Below are 27,348 nucleotides of genomic sequence, written 5' to 3'. Positions count from 1 at the left end.
TGTTTTAATTCAAAAGAACAAGAAGTACATGAGTTTCGAATTTATCCTTGAACTTAGTTTAATTATATTGATGTGGTGACAATACTTTTTGTTTTCTGAATGAATGCTTGAACAGTGCATATGTCTTTTGAAGTTGTTGCTTAAGAATGTTAAACATGTTGGCTCTTGAAAGAATGATGATAAGGAGAAATGTTATTTGATAATCTGAAAAATCATAAAAATGATTCTTGAAGCAAGAAAAAGTAGCAAAGAACAAAGCTTGCAGAAAAAAAAAAAGAAAAAATATATATATAGGCGAAAAAAAAAAAGAGAAAAAGCAAGCAGAAAAAGCCAAAAGCTCTTAAAACCAAGAGGCAAGAGCAAAAAGCCAATAACCCTTAAAACCAAAAGGCAAGAGTAAATAAAAAAAATCCCAAGGCTTTGAGCATCAGTGGATAGGAGGGCCTAAAGGAATAAAATCCTGGCCTAAGCGGCTAAACCAAGCTGTCCCTAACCATGTGCTTGTGGCGTGAAGGTGTCAAGTGAAAACTTGAGACTGAGCGGTTAAAGTCAAGGTCCAAAGCAAAAAAAGAGTGTGCTTAAGAACCCTGGACACCTCTAATTGGGGACTTTAGCAAAGCTGAGTCACAATCTGAAAAGGTTTACCCAATTATGTGTCTGTGGCATTTATGTATCCGGTGGTAATACTGGAAAACAAAGTGCTTAGGGCCACGGCCAAGACTCATAACATAGCTGTGTTCAAGAATCATCATACTAACTAGGAGAATCAATAACACTATCTGAACTCTGAGTTCCTATAGATGCCAATCATTCTGAACTTCAATGGATAAAGTGAGATGCCAAAACTATTCAAGAGGCAAAAAGCTACAAGTCCCGCTCATTTAATTGGAGCTATGTTTCATTGATAGTTTGGAATTTATAGTATATTCTCTTCTTTTGATCCTATTTGATTTTCAGTTGCTTGGAGACAAGCAACAATTTAAGTTTGGTGTTGTGATGAGCGGATAATTTATACGCTTTTTGGCATTGTTTTTAGTATGTTTTTAGTAGAATCTAGTTACTTTTAGGGATGTTTTCATTAGTTTTTATGTTAAATTCACATTTCTGGACTTTACTATGAGTTTGTGTGTTTTTCTGTGATTTCAGGTATTTTCTGGCTGAAATTGAGGGACTTGAGCAAAAATCAGATTCAGAGGTTGAAGAAGGACTGCTGATGCTGTTGGATTCTGACCTCCCTGCACTCAAAGTGGCTTTTCTGGAGCTACAGAACTCAAAATGGTGCGCTTCCAATTGCGTTGGAACGTAGACATCCAGAGCTTTCCAGCAATGTATAATAGTCCATACTTTGACTGAGTTTAGACGACGTAAAAGGGCGTTGAACGCCAGTTCTATGCTGCTGTCTGCAGTTAAACGCCAGAAACACGTCACAAACCAGAGTTGAACGCCAAAAATACGTTACAACCTGGCGTTCAACTCCAGAAAGAGCCTCTGCACGTGTAACATTCAAGCTCAGCCCAAGCACACACCAAGTGGGCCCTGGAAGTGGATTTATGCATCAATTACTTACTTCTGTAAACCCTAGTAACTAGTTTAGTATAAATAGGACTTTTTACTATTGTATTAGAAATCTTTTGAACATCTTTTGATTATTTTTAGATCTCTAGACCTCCATGGGAGGCTGGCCACTCGGCCATGCTTATCCTGTATTCACTTATGTATTTTTAACGGTAGAGTTTCTACACTCCATAGATTAAGGTGTGGAGCTCTGTTGTTCCTCAAAGATTAATGCAAAGTACTCCACGCACCCCTCCCGCGCGTCTCCATCACAACTCTCCATTCATTTTCAATATGTTGTGCATACACACACGACGTGTGCGCGTCGTAGACGCTTGCACATCGATTCCTCTCTTTTTTTTTTTTACCTATCAAATATGAAGCGAAATAATAGTAAACATGCAGAATTGAAAATTAACACTGATAAAAATAAAATAAAACTAATAAAAAGGAAGATCATACCATGGTGGGTTGTCTCCTACCTAGCACTTTTACTTAAAGTCCTTAAGTTGGACATTTGGTGAGCTCCTTGTCATGGTGGCTTGTGCTTGAACTCATCTTGAAACTGCCACCAACGCTTTGACTTCCAATAAGCTCTATCAATACCAAGTAAATTTCCCAAGTTTTGATGGAATTCTTCACAAGCTCTGAGCTCCCAAAATTGATCCTCATATATTCTCGGATCCCAAATCTTGTTTCTACACCCGTCTTGAAGTGGATCACCATTGTCCCAACTGGGTGGCAAGCAGTCCAAATTCTCAATGTAGTACCAAACTCTTATTTTAGATCTAACCAAATTATCACCAGTTGAGCCCTTATATCTAACTCTTGAAATATCAACCTTGATGAGCCTTGATTTGCAACTCCAACCACTAAATATCCTTCTCTTACGCTTAATGCCACAAGGCCTCCTAAGTTGGCCATCCATTTCAAGAATACCATATTCAAGTGGGACAGTAAAGCGAATAGAGATAAGTCTTACCCACTCAAATGAAGGAGTAGATGGCCACCTAGGTAGAGAAGTCTCCAACGTTCTTGACAAAGCGTACTCAACTCCCGTCCACCCTTTTGGAAGGACTTCCACTTCCACATCATTCTCAGACTCAGTCAGAGAAGGGGTCTTCATATTCAAGGAGTTCATTTACGGATGTAGATTCATCACTAGGAGGACTTGATTCATGATCTTCATCACCAAGGGAACTTGCTTCTTGATCTATCCCATCCAAGTCTTCATAGGGAATATGCCATCGAGGTTGTGCACTAGCCTTCTTGACATCAATTTCAATCTTCTTGGAGGAATTCTCTACAACTCTAGATTCCCATGGAGGTTCAGCGTCTCCTAAGTCTTCAACCACTTCTTCCTCTTTAACTACTACAGCTTCCTCCACTTGTTCCAATACAAAATCACGTTCCTCATTATCCACCGGAGTTTCTAGTGTCTCCTTCATGCTATGCTCTTCTATTGGTTCTCCACATTTAGCTATGGGAGTTCCCTGAGTGTCCAAATGTTGGGAAGCTAATCGATTTACTAACTCGGTCAAGACAGCCGTAAATTCTATTACCTCCCTTTGCATCTCTGTTTGCCCTTGAAGAATAACACCAAGAGTGTCATTCATTGCAGATTGGGGTGGATATGAGGGTTCATTACTTGAGAGGAAAGGTTCATGATATGAGGGTGGTTCATCATGATAAGGGTATGGCGGTTCAACACTCTCTATCTTTTCTACTTGTTGCACAACACACTTCAATCCTTGGTTCTCAAGTTGAAACTCTAGGATCTCACCCATACTCCTCTCTTTGGCTACTTCTTCACGATCATCCGTGGGCATGTTTTGCTTATGGTATGAATCACATGAGCCTATCTTTTGATGGATGGTTTCTTGGAGCCGATCCATTGTTTCCTTGAGACGATCCTTAGATTCTTGGGTTGATGGATATGGACATGATGTATATAGAGGTGGTGATTCTTGGGAGTAATTGTGTTGGAATTAGAGTGGTTCTATATATGGTTCATATAGTTCATAAGGTGGTTGGTATGGTGGATATGGGTTAGGATCATAGGAAAGTGTTTGATTGTAGGTGGCTTGTGAGTATGGTGGTTCAAAACTATGTTGAAGAGGTGGTTCATAGGCATATGGTGGTGGTTGTTGATAAGTACAATAAGGACTACCACATCCATTAGATTGATATGCATTAGGATTGGAGTTATACCTATCTGAGACCGGAGGAGGTTGTTGCCGAAAGGGTTGATCAAATCCTTGTGGCTCCTCCCACCTTTGATTGTTCCATCCTTGATGCATGTTCTCATTATAGCTTCCATTCCCTACAATATGATTTGAACCAAACTCATAGCCAAAAGGGTGAGAATTCATAGTATCAAGAGAAAATAAAAAACAAAAACTAATAAGGAATAATGAAACTAAACTCCTAAAACTAGAAACAACTAACAAAGAAACGAAAAGGTAAAATTATTCACAATATTCATAATAACCAATAATAAGGCACACGTTTGCAATTCTCTGACAACGGCGCCATTTTGATGAACGGATTTTTGCTAGTAAATAATTTCACAATAAATTCTCGTTGCAAGTACAGTTTCTAAACCAATAATAATCCTTTCATACAAAAATTTGGTTGTCACAAGTGACAAACCCCTATAAAAATAATAATCAAAGTATTCAAACCTCGGGTCGTCTCTCAAAGAATTGCAGGGAGGTGTAGTTATTATTAGTTATGAGATTGTATCTTTTTGGGGTTTTGAATAAGGAACAAGAAAAAGTAAATTGCAAGAATTAAACTAATAGCTGATAAAGCTCTTGGCAAGGTATGAGAACTAGAAGTCCTATCCTCATTATCCTTATAAATTGTGATGAGAATTGTCCATTGCTCCCACTTAGTTAACCTCTAACTATGAAGGAAAGTCAAGTGGATGAATTAACTTGATTCCACAAGTCATAGCAAAATCATGATGAAAGACTAGCTTTAGTGGCATTCAAGTCAATTAGCAACTTCTAATTATCAATCAAAAAAAGAGTTTGATAATTCAAGAGTCTCCAATTACTCAACCAAAGCCAAGAGGAGAAAAATCTACTCCAACATTCTTTCAAGCATTTAATCAAACACTTGGAAGGCACAACATAAAAACAGAGAAAACTAGCAAGGAATATTAAATATAAACAACCAATTGCAAGTATCAATGATAACAAATAAAGGAAGAAGCAATAAACATGAAACACCTCAAATTGCATTAAATAGAAAATCAAATCTAACATGAGAATTCATAAACTAAATTGGTAACATAAAGTAATCAACAAAGGAAATAAATAAACTAGAATGCTAGAACAAATAAGAGTAGAAGAGAAACTAAATTAAAATAGAGTAGAAATCTAAAATTGAAAATAGCTAAACCTAAGAATCCTAAAACCTAGAGAGAGGAGAGAGCCTCTCTTTCTAGAAAACTACATCTAAAACCTAAAATTATGGGAATGAAAGTTGTATCCGAATGAATGAATGATTCCTCCACTCTGTAGCCTCTAATCTGTGTTTTCTAGGCCAAAAACTAGGTCCAAAACCAGCCCAAAATCACCCCCAGCGCTTTCTGCAGATTGCAGCACGTGACGCTTTGTCACACGTACGCATCGTCCATGCATACGCGTCACTTGGCAAAAATCCTTGTCACGCGTATGCGTACACGTCGCCCACGTGTACGCGTCACTGTCAGCTTCTCAAAACTTCATTTTCTTGTGTTCTTTCCACTTTTGCATGTTTCCTTTCCGTCCTCTAAGCCATTCCTGCCCTATAAAGCCTAAAAACACTTAACACATAGATCACGACATCGAATGGTAATAAAGGGTAATTAAAATTGACAGTTTAAAGGCCTAGGAAACATGTTTTCAACTATATCACAGAATTAGGAAGGAAAATGTAAAACACGCAATTTATATGCATAAGTGTGAGAATAATGGATAAAATCTGCTCAATTCAATCCAAAATAAACCGTAAAATAGCGTTTTATCAGAGCTCAAATTATCTCATTCAATGGTCATCGTCATTATTCAATTACATCATCAACTCATCTCATCAAGAATATCCCTCAGCGTCCACCGACACCAACATAAGGGACCTCTCAGTTGTACAAACACAAGCAATACAGACAAGTAATACACAATTAAAGTACAAGTAGAAAAGGTAGCACATAATCAGGTAACATAGCATATATGATATAGCAATTCAAAACAAATATGCAAACCCAAACAATTCAAACATATGCAAATGATGTATGCCTGCCCTATGGCTTATGATATCATCTGTCGGTTATCAAGCCAACCTGACATGTTCGGTAGCTAATCCGGCCACAGTCTCTCTGTTGCACATTAATATCAATAGAGGGAGTACATTCCCTATCACCATTAGAGGGTATCTGTGCCCGGTCGCCATTAGAGGGTGTATGCGCCCTGTCGCCATTAGAGGGTATCTGCGCCCTGTGATGTGTGTGCATCTTTCCTATCTTTTCCTAGTGAATTTGCATTCAATTTGTTGGGTTTAATCAAGAATTAATTATCTTTTAGCCACTATGGATGCTACTTTGAGTCTTGTGCAATTCTGTTTATTTTAGGTAGCATTCAGATGGATTTGATGGAGTTTCTGCAGAGAAAGAGAAGAAACCAACGAGCTGACCAGCGAGGAGCAACGCGTGCGTGTGCCTAATGCGTACGGGTGATTCGGAGCTGTCCATGGCGACGCGTGCGCGTACCTGACGTGTACGCATGAAAAGCGAAAGTTCCACAGCGACGCATACGCGTACCTGACGCGTACGCGTGACTGGCGCATACGCATGACATGCGCCACGTGCAGAATTCGTAGAAAACACTGGGGGCAATTTCAGGCCGAGTTTCAACCCAGTTTTCGGCCCAGAAACACAGACTAGAGCTAGGGGATAGCAGAGATTCAAGGGAGATTCACACAAGAATGGTTATGCCCACTCCAAGTTAGGTGTGGACCCTACGAAGCAAGTGGTCCCCATCCATCAATTGAAGACGTGCTGATTGCTTTAATTAATTCTTATTTAAAACTTTATTTTTAATTTAATTTAAAATAGGAAAAGATATTATTTTAGTTTTAGAAGATAGATTTTAAATTAATTAGGATTAGATATAAAAGGGGATTGGAATTATTCCACGAGGGATCCCATTCCACCTTAACCAAAAATACATTTTATCAGAATCCTTATTTTTCTTTCTGAACCATGAGCAACTAAACCTCCACTGTTAAGGTTAGGAGCTCTGTCTATTGTATGGATTGATTTTATTATTTTTCTATTTTAATTCATGTCTTAATTTATATTTCAATAATTGTTTTCGTTCTTATTTTATGAATTTGGGTGGAACGGAAGTATGACCCTCTTTCTAATTGAGTTCTTGTATAACTTGGAAAAGCTCTTTACTAAAACAACAGCTTGAAAACAAATTCTCCTAAATTTTAATTATCTAGATTTAACGGGATATGTGACATATAATCCTTTTATATTTGGGTAATTAGATTTATTTTGGCACATAAGCTAGAATTTAGCTTCACCCTCTAATTGGAATTAAGTGACCAAGGAATTGGCAGTTGATAAATTTTATAGGAGACTAGAAAGGTCTAAGGAATTAGGGTCTAGTCACATATAGTTTGGCATGAAATAAATCTTACATGATTAAAATAAATTAATAAGAAAAGTCAATCCGAAAAATAGATAACTCTGAAGCCTTAACTGCCTTCTCCATATTTTATTCCCAACTTATTTATTCGCCTGCCTTTAATTTAATGCTTTTTGAACTCTCCAACACTATTTTCTGTTTGCCTGACTAAGTAAATTAATCAACTATTGTTGCTTAGTCCTTCAATCCTCGTGGGATCGACCCTCACTCACTTAAGGTATTACTTGGTACGACCCGGTGCACTTGCCGGTTAGTTTGTGGGTTATAAATTCCGTACCAAGTTTTTGGCATCGTTACCGGGGATTGATTGTGATTAACAACTATCAGTTGTTTGATTGTTCAGATTAGGCGTTTTACTTTTAATTTTATTTAAATTTTGCTTTAGTATTTTCAAAAAAAAATTATTTTGATTTATTCAATTAAACCATTATTTTTTTCTTTTTTCTTGATTTCTGAAATTAAGTTTGGTGTCCCCTTAGTTGTTTTATTCTTCCTAGTTATTTTATTTATTGAGTTAAATTTCCTTTATGTTCTTTCTTCTTTGCTTGCCTGTTTACCACATGGTGCATTTAATTCTGTTTGGTGTTTTGTGCTAAGAAAAAATAATGGAGAGAGATCACATGGGTTACTACTCACACCCAAGTAGTGATTCATATTATTGTGGATGGAGGAACTATCCGAATTTCGGTTGGCAAAATCAAAACCAAAGAAACTTCAATGCTCCATGTTCCAACTATCAAGAACCACCATCCCCATATTCATATCAAGAACCACCATCTCTCTATCCATATCAAGAACCATCATCTTTCTACCCTTATCAAGAGCCACTATCTCCCTATTTATACCAAGAACCGTCATCTTTTTACTCTTATCAAGAATCATCATCTCCTTCTTATTCATATCAAGAGCCACCATCTCCTTATTCATCTCAAGTACCATCAGATATTGAGCTTCTCATGAAAGAATTCATACATGATATAAAGACGAATGTCAAAAATGTAGAGAAATATGTGCAGTCAATTATCAAGTCTCAGGAAGAGGAACAAGCAAATTTCTTCCCAAGAGATATAATGCAAGATTCTATAGAAGAAAGTGAGGAAATCAATCAAAGGAGTTTATACTCCAATGAATTAGAGAACTTTCCACCCTCACACATGGGAGAAGAGGAAAATGCAAAGACAAAGGAGGAAAATGCACAAACAAAGGAGGTTGTAAAGGATTAAAACAATGATGAGAATCTACACTCCAATGAAGTAAAGACTGGTATAGATAGTGAGTTTATTGAACCACCAATTCAAGAAGTTCTTGATGAAGGTTACACTCTAACCATCACACAACACCCAAATTTTGAAATCATAGAAATCAAGGAAACCAAGGAAAGCACTGAAAAGGGGATTGTGATCAAGAAACCGAAGAAAATATCCATGAAAGAGAGAAGGTCAGAAAAAAACAATCCAACCTCTACACCAACAAGCAAGGTGAATCAAGTTAATCACAATAAAAGAAAGCTTGTTCGGAGGAATTTATATCAGGGGGCACTAATTTTTACCTCCCCCCCTTGGAGACATTTCTTTTAACCAACTGGAAGAAGAGGAAGAAAATTCAACAATCAAGTGTCAAGCTAGTGACATTAAAGAAGCGATTGTTGGAAGGCAACCCGATAATTTCGTATCCTTAGTTATTTTTCGTAGTAGTGATTTTCTTATTTATTTGATTTTTATTGAGTTTTTACTATTTTTCTGATCATGCAGCTATTTTATAACAGGAACCGAACAATTCAGGCGACATATAAAAAAAACGAGCACACGACGCGCAAGCGTTGCTGATGTGTACGTGTCATATGTATGTGCGTGTCAAATAAGAGTGAACAGAGAGATGAGCAGGAGTAGCACTGGAACTATACTGGAAGCACAAGTCGCATCACGCGTACGCGTCCCTGACATGTGCGCGTCGTTTGCGCAAATGGCCACTAACGCGTACGCGTCCCTGACGCATGTGCGTGACCTTGAAAAACAGCGTAAATGGGTGCATGGCCAGAGAGTTATGATGGTGTGGGGCTGGAATGCTGCTGAAAGCATAAGTCCCATCACGCATACGCGTCCCTGACGCGTGCGCGTCGTTTTCCAAATCCTGGCCATCCAGACGCGTACGCGTCCCAGACACGTACGCGTCGCCTAAAAATAAGCGCGATCCACGCGTACGCGTCGCTTGCGACACCCAAATTAAACCCCTCAGCGCCTGATTTCAATTCATCTATCCCCCATCCTAATTCTCTCTTGTTCTTTTATCCTTTTATTCTTCTTTCATCATACTATTTTTTTATGTCGATCTCTGTTTTCAGTTCTTCTTTGCTTGAGGACAAGCAAACCTTTAAGTTTGGTGTTGTCGCTTCGCTTATGGCTTTTCTGTTTATTTTAATAGCACCAAAGGGAGATGAAGGTTCTTCATGGAGGAATGAAATGGCCACTAGAATAACTGAGGTGGTTGAGTTCCTTTCATTCTATTTCTCTTTCGCTCTTATTTTGTTGTTTTCTGTTTTCTGTTGCTTTGATTGCCTGCATGGTCTTTAGTACTTTCAATTCTTAAAGTTAGTTCCATTCTGTTATTTGTCTCATGTATCGCTCACTGAACTTGAATCTAAAAAGAAAAAAAAAGAAGTGATATATTGCATGAGAAATTGAGTTTATATTGAAGAGTAGTCTTATTCACTTAAATGTGGTGGTATTTTCTGTGACTTTGAATGCATGACATGAACAGTGCATATTTAAATTTGAATCAAAGAATGTTGAAGTACAAGAAACAGGAATTTAGAGAATTATTATGACTTCTCTGAAATAAACAAAAATTTAATCCTTGAAGCAAAAGAGACAGCAAAAAAAACAAAAAAAAATATATAAAAGCATGGTCCAACGCTCTAAGCATCAATAACTAGGGAGGTCAGACATGATTATAAGCTCAAAGAGTTGTTTCCCCAGTCACATGCTTGTGGTGTTCTTGTGTCAAGTAATCCTTGAGACAAAATATTTAGATTCAAGATCAATTGCAATTAGCAGAGTATGCCAAAGGCTTTGAGCACCACTGTCTGGGAGTAACTGAAAGAAAAATCAGAACTTCAAAAGAGTTCCCCAGTTAAGTGCTTGTGGTGTTTCTGTGTCAAGTGAAGCTTGAGACAAAACATTTAAGTCACGGCTAGGCTCAAGGTGCAAAGCACCAAAGAAAAGAAAAATTGCTGTGTTCAAAGGTTAAATTGAGTTACAAAAGATCAGAGAAATCATAATATTATCCGGATTCTAATTCCAAATGACACTGACATCCTTTTGATTCAAAGGAGAGTGAGATGTCAAAACTATTCAAGATTGCAGTTATAAAGCCCACTATAAGAAGAGACATGAGCTTAATCAAACTCTCATTCTCATGCAAATTCACATCCTAAGCTTATATTAGTTTGATTTCCTGAGGACAAGCAACAATTCAAGTTTGGTGTTGTGATGCGTGAGCATCTTTCCTATCTTTTTCTAGTGAATTTGCATTCAATTTGTTGGGTTTAATCAAGAATTAATTATCTTTTAGCCACTATAGATGCTACTTTGAGTCTTGTGCAATTCTGTTTATTTTAGGTAGCATTCGGATGGATTTGATGGAGTTTCTACAGAGAAAGAGAAGAAACCAAGGAGCTGACCAGCGAGAAGCGACGCGTGCGCGTGCCTGATGCGTACGCATGATTCAGAGCTGTCCATGGCGACGTGTGCGCGTACCTGATACGTCTACCTGGGGAGCCTCTATACTAACCAACCTGGAGAAAGTGGGGCGCAACCACAACCCTTGCATCTACCCAGGAGGTACGTTCTCATATGCCCAAGAGGAACCAAGGAGTGGATCTTAACCTCCCACCATCTCGCTGGGGACGATTTCACAATACCAGGAGGAACAAGGAAGGGGATCCTCACCTTCCTTCATCTCTCTGGGGTCGCACTTTCGGGAAAGAGAGCTCAAGATAAAATAATCACTCAACGCCATATTTTCATTTCCTGCCAATAATCATTACAAATACAACCATTTGGCTCACGGCATACACTGCACTTCCATCATTACCCTCAGCAACTCATACAGTCATCATTAATCATAATTCATCATTAATTATCCCCTTACTTCGTCTACAAGTTACCACATCTCCTAGCCTCTTCTCATTGCTAGGCATACTATAAGTATTTAGGACATAAAGGGTGGGAATGGAGACTTAGAAGTCTAAAATTTGGCTTTAAAAACTCAAAATCAGCTTTGGGGTGAAAATGGGGTCACGCGTACGCGTCCCCCATGCGCACGCGTGGAAGGCAGCAAAGTTCAAGTGACGCGTATGCGTCCCCCAGGTGCACGCGTGGATAGTAGAAAAGCCAAGTGACGCCTGCGCGTCAGCTACGCGTACGCGTGGGTGCGTTTCATGCCCCAGGCACAAAACCAGCACAACTCAGGCACAACTTTTGGGAATTTTGGCTAGGCAACTGATTTAGCTCATCGACGCATACGCGTCGGCCAGGCGCACGCGTGGGGAGTGAAATTTTGAAAGCGACGCGTGAGCGTCGGCCACGCATACACGTGGGTGTGCATTCTGTCAAAAATTTTACTAAGTTAAAAAATTGCAGAATTTCATTTTTAAACCTCAAACTTCCACCACACATAACTTCTTCTGCAAAATTATTTTTTCAACCATTTTTGAACCGTTGGAAAGATCTTTGAATAAGCTTTCATAAAAAATCCATTTTTAAGAATTCCAAACTCCGTGGACCGAGTTACGGACCGCCAAAGTTGGTCAAAAATAAGTTTTTACCCCAAAACTAAAAATCACCAATTTTTCTAATGTTCACAAGCCAAATTCACTTCCACTCATCCAAATGACCATAATCCAACCACATTCACATAATTACACTCAACTAAAACCAAACCTACCTCATGTACACAATTTCACCCAAAACTATTAAATTCTACACCTCAATTACTCAAATCCTATTATACAATAATCAAGTCAATTATCCACACATTCAATATCAAAAATCCATCCAACCTCTTATATCATCACACAATACACACATCAACTTACATTCCTTACCTCTTTTCGGCCTCCGGCTCAAAATTCACGGCCTCCGGCCCAATTGCACAATTTAAGTGCATATTCCACAAACCAATATTCATTATCCAATTCATCAAATTCTCAACACACCAAACATACAAATTCATACAATTCTCAACTCAATCACTAATTTACATTACATATCAACTATGCATATTAGTACCAACCATTTACACCATCCAAACCTAATCCTAGGGACATCTAGCCTAGGAATTCTCATCACACCACACGGTACTTAAATGAAACTTAAATCGTACCTCTTGTAGTCAAAATAATTGAGCTCTTCTTGGAAGTCTCCACCAACCCTTAGCTCCAAGCCTCAGCAAAGCTCCGCAAGCAACACCAACCTCCTAATTGTGCACCAAAATCACCAAATACACTAACATAACCAATTTCACATATATACATCAACCTAGGGTTCATGAAAATGATAAATCACAAGGATTTGAGTACTTCTTACCTCAGCCCATATGAAATAGGGATAGAACCCACTTAGAATCCATGTTAGAGTATCCCTAAACAACCAAAATCACAAGATTTCAACACTAACTACCCAAAAATATATAACAGTAGGAAATTTCAAAAACTGGACAGAGATGAATGAAATACTCACCACAAAACTTAGATAAAAATGTAGAGGATGAGAAGAGCGACGCGTGGCCACAAACGGCTCGTCTATCGAAGTTATGTAGCTCAAGTTATGGCGATTTGAAGTTGGAGCTAGGATTAGGTTTTCTCCTTTCTTCTCTCTTCTCTCAATTCAGCGCCCCTACCCTCTTTCTTTAGAGTAAATGAGTTGAAATGCTCATAACTAATGTTTATATATGTTAGGTCCTAGGCCCACTTGGGCCCAGTTCACTTATTTTTGTCCGTTGGCCCAATTTTGGGCCAAAACCTTCAAGATTAGAGCTTTAAATCGCATTTTAAATATTTCCACTTGTCCTAATTATAAATCCTAATTGTTTAGCCTTATTCACTTATAATTAATTTTTTCAGCTACAGTACCAGACAGATCTCAGCCGGTACTGCCGGTCAAAATTCCAGTGCGCGTTCTTACGCAGAAAACTATGTTTTCCGACTCAGAAAAATCCACTGAGTCCAAATATCATATTTAAATTATCAAATTCTGATTGCTAGATTTTCTAACCATATTCGCTTCTATTTAATTTATTATTTAATTAATTACGGTTTGATCGGGTTTTACATTGAAGGCAAGAATGACTTGAAAGAAATGAAAAAAAAAAAAGCATACAAAGTGGAGAATTCATACAGAAATGGGGATTTGCTGAATTCATGGCAACGCGACGCGTTCGCGTGAGAGGTCAGGCAACGCGTACGTGTGACCCACGCGTACGCATGACAAGCATTACGGTAGTCACGTCAGATTTTTTCATTAGGTCTGACGGAGGTATTTGGACGGAGAGACTGATCCGTCCAACTTTTAAGGACGTCAGGGACTTAAAAGTATTTTTCAATGGTCCGCAGAAAAAAGGTCAGGGACCTATTTGTCCTTTACTCTAAAAATTATAAGGGAGGAAAATGTACATTTTACAAATAGAGGAGATGAGAATATCATTTTAGTATCTCTCAGGAGAATGGAGTGAAATTTTTCCTAAAAATTAAAATAGTTCAATTAATTGAAAAGATAAAAAATATATTTTGTTTCAATTTTTTTTATTATTATTACAACAGGGCTAATAGCCCTATCTATTTTGTTTCAATTAATAAAGCAATTTTCATCACTCACATATATATATTTTTTTTTTTGGGCGTAATGCCCCTTAGTTTTGCTCGTGTGTTTTTTTATCATGAAAAAAATATGGGCTATTAAGGGACTTTTAGGATTTGATCTGAAATGATTAATTTAGTAAAAACTAAAGTGAAGCCCAACAATAGTTGTATAAAACTTGTTGCCTCTGTCACTTTGGGCCGTATTTCATTTGTCATCTAGAACTTGAATTGATGGGCCCGAAAATCTTTCGACGTTGAGCGCGTATCACAAAGTCAATTCTTCTTAATTGATTTGATTCAGGTTAAGAACGCAGAAAGAGTAGTGATTATTCTTTAATCGCTTTGTGAGTGAAATTGTTACTAGCTTGGGGAGTTAAATCAGTTGGGGAATAGGAAGAGGACATGATCAAGCATGCCTGACAGGTGACAGCTAATGTTTCTTGTCTTGTTCTGCTTGTTGTTCCACACCCAATGTTCCAAAGCAATGTTATCTTAACAAAGTGGCTTCATTCATTGGTATTATTGGACTTATGTGTTATGTACATCCAATCCTCTCAACTTATCTAATACTTCTTCTACCCATCATTATCAAGCATTTTACATAATCTTGCAATATGGATCCTCTATATATTGATATTATTTTAAAAATAATCATGGTTAGTCCTGTTCAGTATTCAAAGACACTGCTCTACAATCAACAATAATATTGACCTGTCAAATTTGACTAACATTAAGCAACAAAATCAGCAGTAACATCTCTCTCTACCTGAATTTCTCGGCTTCTTCCTATTCAGTTCAATTCAGGGCCCGTTGCTTTGGTTTGTTGTGAAATGGACTAATCTTACCGTGTGATGGAGTCATGAGTGATCAAAATCCATTACACTCTCTTTTTGGCTCAGATAGAAGCAAACATTGTTTTCAACAACCCCCAAGTAAGAATAGTTGTACATGAAGTAGTAGTAGATGAGCCAAAAAGGCAAAAACATGTTCACTTAATCTCTATTCTAAATTTGTACTACCTCGGTTCTTCTTTAAGAGCTTGGCAACAACAAATATGAAGCTTCAGGAAAAGTGAAGAACTGACCCTAGTTTTTCTCATGGAGAGTAATAATAATAACTCTAGTTCCTCCATGAAACTGGGCTCATTTCTAATCCCAGATATGCAAAATCATAGTGAAAGAAGCATCGGGAGCCAAAAGGGATGGAATTCAGAGAGAGTAGTGTTGAATCAAACAAGCAGAATCAGAAGGCATTCTGGTTTGACATCATTCAACAGTGGAAGAAGAACAATGCCTTCTAAATGGGATGATGCTGAGAGATGGATTTGTAGCCCAGTTTCAGGCTATGGCAGCAGCAGCAACAACAACAGAAACTCATATTCACGATCACAACTTCAAAGGCATCCAAAATCAAAGAGTGGTCCAATTATGCCTCCAGGAACATCATCATCATCCTACTACTCGAACTATTCACCTACAATTCCACTGCGCCAAGGCTTGCTTGTGAGGAACTTGATGGTTGGTTCATCTTTCACAACAGGAGTCTTGGCACCAGATGCTCTCTCTCTTCATCATTTTGATGCGCATGACAATGATTTTGGTCACCGTTTTGATATCGGCAATGTTATGCAACCATGTTCTACTGGTGCGGTGCTCAATGACAACAATGGTGTTCTGGCTCCCATGTGGAATCAATTGTTATGTGACCCATCTTCGCCTAATTCTCAAGGTATGTGCTTCTTGTTTTTGGGCAGCCTAGTTACCAATCAAAATTGCATATTTCATATTGTTGGATCCAGCGCTTAGCTATAATTGCAAAAAGATATTCTGTTTGCCAAGATTTATTCACTTGTTTATATTAATGTCTGAGAATCTGCATATACTTAAAATGTTTTCAGTTACTTTTATTTACAGATGAGAACCCTAAGAATGAGGAGAACCGCATAATGTCACCTTTCTCAAGACGTGATCACGGTACCCAGATGAGCCCTCCGGAGAATGAGGACGATGCGAATTCATCGCCGACATCAGCCATGGATCAGAAAAATGGACATTCTGGTAAATTAGAGGTTAGAGATGTTGAGGTTGATAGTGAGGCCACTGTTATTAGGTGGCCTAAAGGTCATGCAACAAAGCTCACCTCCTTTCAAGAAAGTAATAGTGAAATCCAAACTTCATGTTCAGATATTGCAAAGTCCACCATGGACATAACCAAGTATGTCATCATTGTTATGTTCATATCATTCAATGAACTAGAGACATATAATTTAGTTGTTCTGATTGTGTGTTTTCCGATGAACTTCTATTTCGTTGTAGGATTCAGAAAGAGGAAGCCAAAATCGTTGCATGGGAAAGCCAACAGAAGGCAAAGGCTGAAGCAACAATACGCAAACTCGAGGTTTCATTTCAGTTCATCAAAATCTGTTGCTTTGAAGTTGAACTTTCTCATATGGAGTGTGTCCTTAGTTCAACACAATATATATATGTATATATATTATGATAAGATCAATAAGCAAGGAAGGCATTAAAATTTGTGTAGAAAAAGCTCACAAAATGTATGCAGATAGGTCATTTTTCCCCCTAATGGTGAAGAGGTTTGATACAGATGAAACTGGAAAAGAAGAGATCGTCATCAATGGATAAGATTCTAAACAAGCTGAGAAGGGCGCAGATGAAAGCTGAAAAGATGAGAAGTTCAATAGCAATGCCTCAAAAACAAGAACAAGGACAACAGGGCAAGCAGAATTCCAAGCTTCTCAAGGTTTTTCATTACCAAATTATATTCAGTTATGGTCTCCAAGCAGATGCTTTAGCACTTTTGATCACTGATTCACCCCATATATGCATATCAAAAATACTACGTGCACAAAAAAAATCAATCACTAAATTAGCCATTATGTATTCGTGTATAAATACATTATTTAACTTATTTTTAACGTCTATTTTGTATTACAACACACATTCTTTATGGGTGGCTAGATTTTTTATATACACATCACATAGCTATTTTTACTTGCACTCTCTCTTGTCATTAAGATTTTGTCTCGTAATAAACACAATAGAGAATACAAAATTACGCCTTATATATGAAATGTGAATACTGCATTTGGTTGATGCCATTTGATTTGATATATTTTGCAGTGGTTCAAGCCTAAGCATAGATCCTTACATCACCTACATCTGTGTCCTGAATCCCCTTTTTACCAAGAATATCCATCAATTAAAATTCCTTCATTTATTCTCCTTATATCATTGTCAGGCTAAGAGCACTGAATGTAGACGCACACGGACGTAGTCATTAACTATACTAAGCCATTCGGCCTGCACATGTGATTAAAGGATAGTGTACCATATAACCATCAGTTATTTTGCTTGTTCATAAAAATAATAAACATATCAACAAAATCAGCGAGCTTGCTTTGAAAATGACGTTACAAGATTTTGAGATAAAATAACACTATAATGATAGCCTGACAACTTTTATAAGTTATAACGATAATCCTTTTCCATAATTTCTGGCGTTACAAGTGTTTTTATCTCAACTCTTAGTTATAATTAAATGAACTACATCCATGCGGTTAAAAACATTTTGCGGACGTAACCAAAAAGCTATTCCACTACATAAAGAGGACTAAAATCAAAGCCAAGTTTTCTTGACCTGTAGGTTAGGCAAAAGACTACATTTATTTATGGTGAATCATAAATCAGTATCAACACTGCAAATACACGGAACACATTTTTTCATCATCTGTTCCATAGCTGGTTGCAAACTCGGATAAAAGAGGAAAGATTACGTTGGACCTTTTAGCAATAAACTAAACTTTGTCAAATCTTTATGACATGAATCAAATGCAATACAACTAACATACACGATAATAAAAACATATGAGGGGAAACAGTATTATCTGGTTTACAATACATAAATTAGAATCCAATCCATAGTGCCTACAACTTAAAAATTATTAAATATAGAAACAGTTCGCTGGCATCTATTTTAGCATTTCGGACGGCGATGATACCAATAAAACTGTGCTCTCTCCTAGTATGGTCTATACCTCCAATCTGCTCTTGATGGCCTCCCACTGGGAATTCCATAACCCCACTACAAAAGAAAATAGATTATAAGCAAAAGCCAAATACGTACAACTATATGGTACTTTAATATATACTTAAATAGTGCCCATGTTTAACATGCACGGTGCACTTGCAAAATCACATTAATCCAATTTCCATTTTCTTCACATCAAATCATTACTGTGTATATACTCACATCATCGAAGTCCAGGCTACCATACATCCTCCCATAAGTTCGCATAGGACCTCCATAACCCCCAAAAGAACCCACACCATTCATCATAAAATTCCCACTCGGACTTGCATCATCAACAGGTGTGGCTGAATCTAATGCTACCTGCAGGAGCAAGATGCTAGCACAATCATATTTAAAACCAAGAAATTATACTCACAATTTTTCCATCACAAGGAATACAGACAACACTAGAAGAACAAATTTGTGCACCATTATGTACAAATCTGCCACACTGTATATAATCACACAATTACCATCGAGTTCAGCTTGACATTCACAGCAAGATCCAAGATGTAATGTCATAAAAAGTATCATAAAGTTCTATGGTACAGATTTCTTGTCATGTGATATAAGCAACGTATATAGCGATGCACTATGATAGGTTTCCATAAATAGGAACAAAATCACAAATCCATATTATGACTCATCTCTTCTTCATAAAGTACCAACTTTAGATACTAAAGTGTTCCAATGTTATTCCAACAATAGCATGCTTCAAACATCAAATAATAAATGGGCATTCAAAAGACAGGCAGTTAACCTCAATCAACATATATTCCCTTCTATCACCACATAGATATATTTCAATTTCAATTGCAAAGAAAAGGCAACAGATACTTGTGAAAATAGGGAACAATCCAAGATAGAAACAAATGCTAAATAATGTACTTGTTGTCCACAAATTTCATGAGGCCTTCGTGAGACACGATCTGCTACACCATCTTCAGCAAAAGTAACAAATCCAAAACCTCTATGACCTGATCTCTTAGGATCCTACATCAAAGAAGACTGTTGATCTCAGCAGTTTAGAAAACTCGTATGTGTTCTTAAATATCTTACCCTGGGAACATAAACATCTAAAATACGGCCAAATCTTCCAAAATATTGACGAAGATCCTCAGAAGTTGCCTCTGGGGGAAGTCGGCCAACAAAAATCTTCTTACCGATTCCACGAGATGGTTCTCCCCCTGATTTAGAGAATAAGCTAATCAGTATGCAGCAACAATAGTCATCTTTATTCCATACACCAGAGCTTTTATTCCATGCTTACTTCCGAAGACTGGGCCTGGATGATCATACAAAGTAGGAGCACCAAGTGCTGCATATCTAGTTGCTGCAGAAATATAAGCATTATATGCACCATACCCTCCCTGTGGCATCCTGCCTACTGGCTTGAAGTCATCATCCTGCAAATGGCATATACAATATTATTTGACCAACGTTATAACGAAAACCAAAACAAATAAAATACCTTTCGGTAGAAAAACAAATGGCTCGTGTATGCAACTAAATCCAAAAGTATTATTGCACTGAATATATACCCACAAACACATTTTACGTTAGACATTTTTATGAAAATTCTTGCCTTGGGTGTAGCTCGATCAACCACCACGGTAGAACCTCCCAGTTCGTGGGTTTCTGCCATCAAACTCTCGACAGAATCTGCAAGACAGAAAATCTCCTTATAGTAACTGATACATCCTTTCCACTACACTCAAAAAGTAAGTCTATAAACCAAAATATAGAGCAAATGAGGGCACATATTGTACGCATTAAAAAGGTGTTTACAACAGGTGTCAATCAAGCTCTTAGATAACTATCAAGTTACATTAAAAGGAAACTAGAGTACTATAAACCCCATTCACTTAAAATATGCACGTAGTGAGGAGTAGAGCACACAACCCAACCTGCACTTGCAAAGGTGATAAAACCAATTCCACGATGCATTTTTGATCCTTGATCCTGTTGGAAAATGGAAATAAATCATAAATCATTCATACAACTACAATAATATCATATAAATATGTGTGCATCATGCATAAATCTGCTGGGCAACTGTCAACAACGTACATGCATACAAAATTATACATATTAACTACAATTTACATCTCGTATGACAATGCCAGGGAGTGGAGTACCTTTGGCATGTACAGATCTGTTATATCACCATATTTCTCAAAATGACTGCAAAACCACCAAAAGAGAAAATAACATAAAATTATAAGACTATGCTAGCAATGAAAACAACACTCTCGAGTCTTCACATCTTTAATGAAGATACAACATAATCATGTACCTTCTAAAAGATGCTTCTGTTACTGATTGTGGAATCCTGGCTACAAATATTCTGGTTACTTTTTTGGCTGGTGCTCTCATCTCCTCCTTTAAAATGAAACATTACAAAATCAGCAGGATAGTATAACTCAGCAATGAATCAGAATAGATTTAATGTCCTATCAGCAATTTGATTACTACCTTTGGTGTGGCCACTTTGACCTCCAGCATCCTGTTGCCAAGAACATGTTCACCTGATAGAACATCCTGCCACCAGAAAGTCAGTCAGATCATGATAAAGTGTGTGCAAATGACCATCTACATAAAGACAGCAGTTACCTTAGCATCATCCACCGAAGCAAATGTAACATATCCAAATCCACGAGATCGTCCAGTTGATCGCTCCTAAAATAAAGAAAGTAGATTAGAACGTGCTAAGGGTGCAGTGCAACATTTTTGTAACTTTGGGGCAGAGTGCAATATTTGCACGAGTTTGGGGTTAAGAGCTATATCTTGAAACCTCATGGGATGTGATCGCTAATAATTCACGGAGAACCAGTAGTCCACTACCCTAAGAGAGTAATGCTAAGTGCTACAATGCATTTATTAAGAAACCAAGTACAACTGACGTGGTAAATAATTAGACATTCATATGCATTAATTCTGGCAGTTGTTTCACAGTATACTTCACGTAATTTGTATAGGATAAATGATTAAAGTAACTCCATGTCATGTGCAATGTTTTCATTTCATAATAAACAAGCATTTTTTCTTACCAAAAACAAGAGCTAAAGGAGAAACCACCTTGTCAATCAATGGTGAAAATCTACAATTGACATGGTATGTCAAGTGGATTCTCCAATGGTGAATTGAACATGAAATAGCAACACTTAATAAAAAATGTAAAGATAGACTAACCTTCATGACAATACAATCTTCCAATTCACCGTACTTGCTCATGTATTCCCTCAAGCCCTCAGTGTCCACGTCCCATGGAATACCCAAAACCTAGGAAAAAATTACGAAGGCAGAAAGTGAGAAAATAACTACACACGCGAACAATTGACTAAGTATAATGTTCATCAACAAAAAGAATGCCAGAACATTAATTATTGTCAATCACTCCTAAATACATATGATTAGAGGATTGAAGAGAAACAAGTTGAATTTATGTGACTCACCACAAGCTTTCGCTGCTCCATCAGAGACTTGAAGGTAGCGCAATGAAAAAGGGAAAGTGCCTAACAGAATGTGGGGAAAGCAAAGAAAGGGAGGGGGAACAAGAAAAGAAAATGAAAAAAAAATAAAAAAGAAATTCTAGGCACTCGTTCTCCTGTTGGGGGTGAAATGGAATCTCTCAGCTGAGCACTCAGCGTTCTCACCTCTCTTCTCTCTCTAAATCCCTCACACTCGCCTCCTCCTGCATACAACAAGCACACTTCTTTCTCACACACAGTTTCCTTCATCATCATCAGCAGCAGCATATTTAAACTTTAATCTTTATTTTCATAACATGTTATTAGCACAATATTACTATGATCTAAGTAATTTTCTACTTCTCTTTCACCACAGTTATTTCTTTTTGTTTCTTTTACACTACACATAAGCTATTTTATTCTGCATCAATTTTTTTATTATTATCTCTATGACGTGCTTCATTGAGTTCATTCTATAGACATATCCTTATGGCTATGGATTCCTTACTCCCACTTTTATGTGGGAGTATGATTAACCACTAATAAAATATTTACAAAATAAACCCCGTTTTTTATTTTTAAATTAATTAATAATTAAATATTTGTCCCTTTAATCTTTTTGTTTTACACATTTCTCCTGTTTCTTTCAATTCCATATTCAAAGAAGAAATCCTTGGCTTTGCTAGGTTTTAGCCTCTTTTACTCGCCTTGGTTGTTCTATGTTCCTCTCTATTCGCGCTGCTTCCTCGTTCTCCCCTGCACCGTGTTTGTTTTCTGATCCTCGACGCCGCAACACGCTTCTGCCGCTGCCGCTACACTCGGGTATACCACTTTATCGTTTTCTGTTCTCCTTCTTCACCAGCGACTCTGATCTCTGATCTCTGCTTCTCCCTCCATTTTATTTTTATTTTACTTTATTTTCTTTTTTATGAAAATTTTATGTGAATTTGAATGTTCTTCGTTTGCCACAGTATGGATTCTGAGAAGTGTGCAAATGTGCAATTTTCATTGGCAATAGATTTATTTATGTGTTTAATAATTTTATCTGAATGTTGTTTTGATTTCAAAAGAATTTTATGCAGTCATATCATTACTACACACTCTCTTATATTTTATACTTGTATTTTAACAGGGAGATGGGAGGCCATTTTGAAAACTTGTAATTTCTGAAGTCCCTGGTTGCAGTGATGAAGATTATTTTGAAGAAGTTTACAATGTGACCATTCTGCGTAGGAGACTGCTCTATTTGTTATATTAGTACCAATTTATGATGATTCTCTTAATAAAGTTAATTTATCTATGAATTGCACAACTGTTTTGGAAAATTCAGTTCTTACCTATCAAAAGATTCAAAACCTTGAATACTTTGATAATATCTATCCTTTTTAATTGTTCATCTTCTGATCTTCCTTCTTGTTCATTCCTCAGAATTCATCTGTTGTTTCTATTTATCTATATATTATTGCATACTTATCCAGGAAAAATAAATTAGCAGGAGATTTTAAAAATACCTGACACATGCCTTCAAATTTCAAATATACAATATGACACATGCTTGTTTCTGAACTTAGTGTTATTCATGTTAGTATTGTGCAAATGGAGATGTGTGGCATCTTTCAGATGGAGCTTATGAAACAACTACTCTTCTCAAGGATGCTGGAAGTTTCACGAATCAAATATATCTTTTTCCTCCTTAACCATTGTTTTCTTTTAAGTTTGTCCCTCCTATCATAGTAACATGATAAACACTGGCACAGTTAAGATGACTGTTGTATCCAACTTTGATTTCCACTTAAGGAAACTATTGAAGGATCTTAATATTTTGAATTTGTGAGCTTCTGTAGTCCCTTCAATATGTTTTTACTTAACTCATGCATATTTTAAGGATGTATTGAAATCTTTGCATTAATGTTTATGCGAACTTGCTTGTTGAACTTCTCTTAATTTGCTCAAATGTTACAGTGTCTGTGTACACCTTTCATAATGTCTGATTAATTATGGTTTTTTTTTTGCTTCAGTTTGATAAATTTAATATTCATAACAAATAATTTCGAACAAAGATATCAAACTCTAGAGTTCATTTGAAGTCATGAAGCTTAGATAAAATTGAAGTCATGAAGCTTTGATAAATTGGAAGTTTGGCATGGGAATGAATGATGAATTAGGTGTAAGTAGATTAAGTCTTGTTTTTATTCTATATCTTATGATATAAATCATTGTGATTATTACATAGATACTCTTAATTGCCTGACATATTCAGGGAACCTAAAAACTACTCAAATGTGAAAGGTGAAGAAGAAGCACCATAACAAAAATCATTGTGAATCTGTTTCTAATCAATTGGTCAGTATTTTTTCATTGATTAAACTTGATAAAGGTAGTGTTGGATTAGCTTCACAATCACAAGTGCAACAATTCAAAGAAGCAATTGGTTCAACTAAGTAGGAAGGGTTTTCATCCCCTGCCATAGTCACAAGAATCTTGGACTCATTATTATCAATAACCACATTACTAGGCATTGTGCTTTAACAGGAAGAAGAGATTGGCTGAGACGAAGGAAGCAGCTAAAGTTGAGGTTTGGATCAGTGGTTCCAATTTCAGGATCTGATTTTGTTCGAGAGGTTTCACAGGCTCCCTCTGATGTTTGGGTGGTTGTCATCCTTTACAAAGATGGGTATGCTAGATGACATTTCTAAGTTCAAATTCCAGAAAATGTTTCTGAACACCACACGTCCTCATATAATATCTATAAATTACTTGGGTAATCCAAATTTGTTTAATTTTATTTTTATGCTTCTTGTGCTTGTTATTGAAGTTTGTTGTACTTTATTTTTGACATTGCTGAATGTGGGATTTTGATGCAATGCATTGAAGAATTTGTCACAAGATATCCTGTAACAAAATAAACTTGTTAAGATAATATCAACTGATTGCATTCCCAACTATCCGGATCAAAATCTGCCCACCGTATTGGTATACAACAAAGGAGCAGTCAAGGAAAATTGTGTTGGCTTGTGTAGTTTTGGACAAAGATGCACTCTTGAAGGAATTTAATTGATTTTATCTTATGATGCCTTTTGTAAAACTTGTTAGTTTAAACTTTAAAAATATTTAAATTTCAGAAACGTGATATTGAATGCATATTTATTTTCTTTCTTCTCTCTTTTCTAATTGGAACTCATATGTATTATTGTATTTTTGTTGTAATTCTTTATTTTTCATAGCATTTTAGTTGTCACATAACCTTGTCTATGCTATTGTAGTTTGTTATTTGTGTTGTATTTAAAAATTGACAAGATTAATTGCTTGCCAAAACAAGATTAAGACCAATTCTTTCACTGTGGACGAGTTCTTATGTATCCAATTCAAATTATTCAAACATAGAAGCGAAATATAATGTATCCAATTTTTATAATTCAACTATTCAACACTTTCTTATGTCATTTGCTTAGAATCAACTACAAAATCACTTAGTCCTTGATATATTAGTGTATAATAAGAAACTTCATTCAAATGCTTGTTTATTTTGAATAAAATGCATGAAATTAAGCTAAAACTACTTAAACTACCTAGCTAATCTAACCAAAATGCGAATACATCAATGAACACTTCTGATCCCCAACAGCAAGGCACAAAACAACCACACATTGAGCCACACCTCCTTCAAAGAATGAAGCAAGAGATACTGTTTCTTCTGCTAATTATCAATCTGATCCAAGATAAACGGCAAGTTTTTTGGAAGGTTGCCAACAGCGATATTACCAAGAGCATAAGAGGCAGCAGACTTTATCTCTTCAAAAGGAGATTGGAAGGATTCAATGACAATATTTTCTATATGAGCATGTGCACTAAGATCCTTCCTCCTACCAATCTCTCCCAAACATAGAAGGGCAAGGTGCTGCTCGGCCTTTAAAATGGAAAATGAAAATATGATTAGTACACAGGGAAGTGCTGAAACAATCTGAAAGGGTAAGTCATGAGGATGTATAATGGGAAGTGTTGGACTAATTCATTCCACAATATATTGAAAAGATATCCTGAAGTTATGGTATCTATTAAATTCCAAGGATAGCCTAAAATACTACAAATTTTAAGGACATCCTATTAGACTAGCCACGAAAAAATTTAAATAAATAAAATACCAAAAACAGCAATAAAGATTCAGCAGTCCATCATCCATATTTTAAACAAGATTTAATTGGGGAAGGCAGCAAAAGTAAGGAGACAGGAAACAGATTATCAGCAAAACATTTGCTATGCAGCCGAAAAACTGGAGAACATACAGAGTTAGAAATAAAGAGCATCCAGTCAATTATCAAAGCCTCATGAAAGATGAAATGCTAGAAAAAATAATTAAGAGTGAATTCAAAATCGAAATCGAAAATATTATTGAGAGAGGATGTAATTAGAATAATTAGCATATAACAATCATTGAAGTAATCAGAACAAGAGGATGTGAATTTAGTTACAGATCTAAAAGTGAGAAGTTAGAACGCAAATTGAGAAACAGATCGAGGAGGCGAAGGCACGTTAATGGATAAGGAGAAGCTACCAGAGCAAAAGCTCCAGGAAGGAGGAGAAGCTCGCAGGAGCAAAAAACGGCGTTTTGCGCGGCGGCAGATTAGACTCTTTCATATTATTTCCATTTCTTAATTGAAAAATTGAAACTTCGAGAAGAAAGAAACTAAATTGAGAGAGATACCTGAATTGAACTACCGAACTAAAGCAGAGAGCCAGAGTGAGTCCAGACAAGAGAAGAAATATTGCTTCAACTTCGAGCAGACACGGAAGCAAGACACGGCGAGATCACCCACCAACGACCACGAGACACGGAGAGGAGCAGAGCAGTAGCGATGGCGCACGGTGAGGAGCAGAGAACCAACAACGGTGCACGATGATCAGAGATAGGAACCACAGAGGGAGAGGAATAGAGAACCAGCGACCTGGTAGAAGGAGGCAAGAACCCTAGCAGAGCCAAATGTCTCGTCCCTTTTGAAACTATGATTAAAAGAAAAAGGAAGAATGTGTAAAAAGAAAAAATACAGGGGTAAAAGGTTTAATTATAAATCCTTCCAAAAATACAAAAACGGGGTGCTATTTATAAATATTTTTATGATGGCTAATGTTACTCCCACATAAAAGTAGGAGTAACGAATCCGTAGCCTATCCTTATATACATTTTTTTTTATTTCCTATATGTCTTTTTTTTAACTATATGACATATGATCAATTCCTATATATCAATTTTATGCATTGACTAATTGTGGTTTTGAACGCTGGGCCATAATCAAACTCCTCATTTTTTTTAACACATGCATTTAAATAATAACTATGCATTTAAATACTAGTATCTATGCATTACGTTGAAAACAAACTCATGCCAAGTGATTCAACTCAATTAAATTTTTTATCCATTACTGCATTAAACTTTCAAAGGGATTAGTATTAAAACTTATAGAAACAAAACGCTTTTTTTTCTTTCTTCGGTAATTTTCTATTTTTTCTCATGCATTTCAGTTTACTGTCTCTCTTCCTTTCCTATATTTTCTCTTATTTGTTATGTTATTATCGTTGTTTGATTTATTTATATTATTTTTTTTATGTATAATACTTTATTTAATATTAATATCATTCTCCGAAGTAAATGATAATTAATCATTTTATAAACATAATTATTCTT

The 27,348-nt window shown here is 36.6% G+C and overlaps 2 protein-coding genes and 1 long non-coding RNA gene across 3 annotated transcripts; 2 read left to right on the top strand and 1 right to left on the bottom strand.

Moving 5' to 3' along the window:
* LOC107615749 lies at positions 14,772–17,237 on the top strand. Its single transcript, XM_021112443.1, has 4 exons — positions 14,772–15,837; positions 16,023–16,323; positions 16,425–16,506; positions 16,714–17,237. Exons 1-4 carry the CDS (start codon positions 15,207–15,209, stop codon positions 17,203–17,205), a joined length of 1,506 nt encoding a protein of 501 aa, XP_020968102.1. The 5' UTR covers positions 14,772–15,206; the 3' UTR covers positions 17,206–17,237.
* LOC107617749 (heterogeneous nuclear ribonucleoprotein 1) lies at positions 17,837–21,892 on the bottom strand (the record flags this gene model as incomplete). The annotated part of the gene is given in 13 exon segments (XM_016319599.1): positions 17,837–18,210; positions 18,379–18,519; positions 19,087–19,191; positions 19,258–19,385; positions 19,469–19,604; positions 19,784–19,860; positions 20,106–20,160; positions 20,337–20,382; positions 20,495–20,580; positions 20,674–20,739; positions 20,812–20,877; positions 21,391–21,480; positions 21,654–21,892. Coding segments are annotated over 13 exon segments (1,080 nt in total). The 3' UTR covers positions 17,837–18,147.
* Positions 22,278–23,719, top strand: LOC107617750. The gene is made up of 3 exons (XR_001615056.2): positions 22,278–22,490; positions 22,801–22,897; positions 23,255–23,719. It is a non-coding gene; the product is annotated as an uncharacterized LOC107617750 (long non-coding RNA).

The sequence above is a fragment of the Arachis ipaensis genome, chromosome B09 (assembly GCF_000816755.2).
Source record: "Arachis ipaensis cultivar K30076 chromosome B09, Araip1.1, whole genome shotgun sequence".
Taxonomy (NCBI): Eukaryota; Viridiplantae; Streptophyta; class Magnoliopsida; order Fabales; family Fabaceae; genus Arachis; species Arachis ipaensis.
This window is presented reverse-complemented; position numbering and strand designations above follow the sequence as displayed.

Excerpts from the sequence above, each read along its gene's own strand:
- LOC107615749 (XM_021112443.1), top strand. The coding sequence starts at position 15,207 with ATGGAGAGTAATAATAATAACTCTAGTTCCTCCATGAAACTGGGCTCA. Across the intron at positions 15,838-16,022 it reads ATCTTCGCCTAATTCTCAAG|ATGAGAACCCTAAGAATGAG; the intron begins GTATGTGCTTCT and ends TTTTATTTACAG. Across the intron at positions 16,507-16,713 it reads CAACAATACGCAAACTCGAG|ATGAAACTGGAAAAGAAGAG; the intron begins GTTTCATTTCAG and ends GGTTTGATACAG.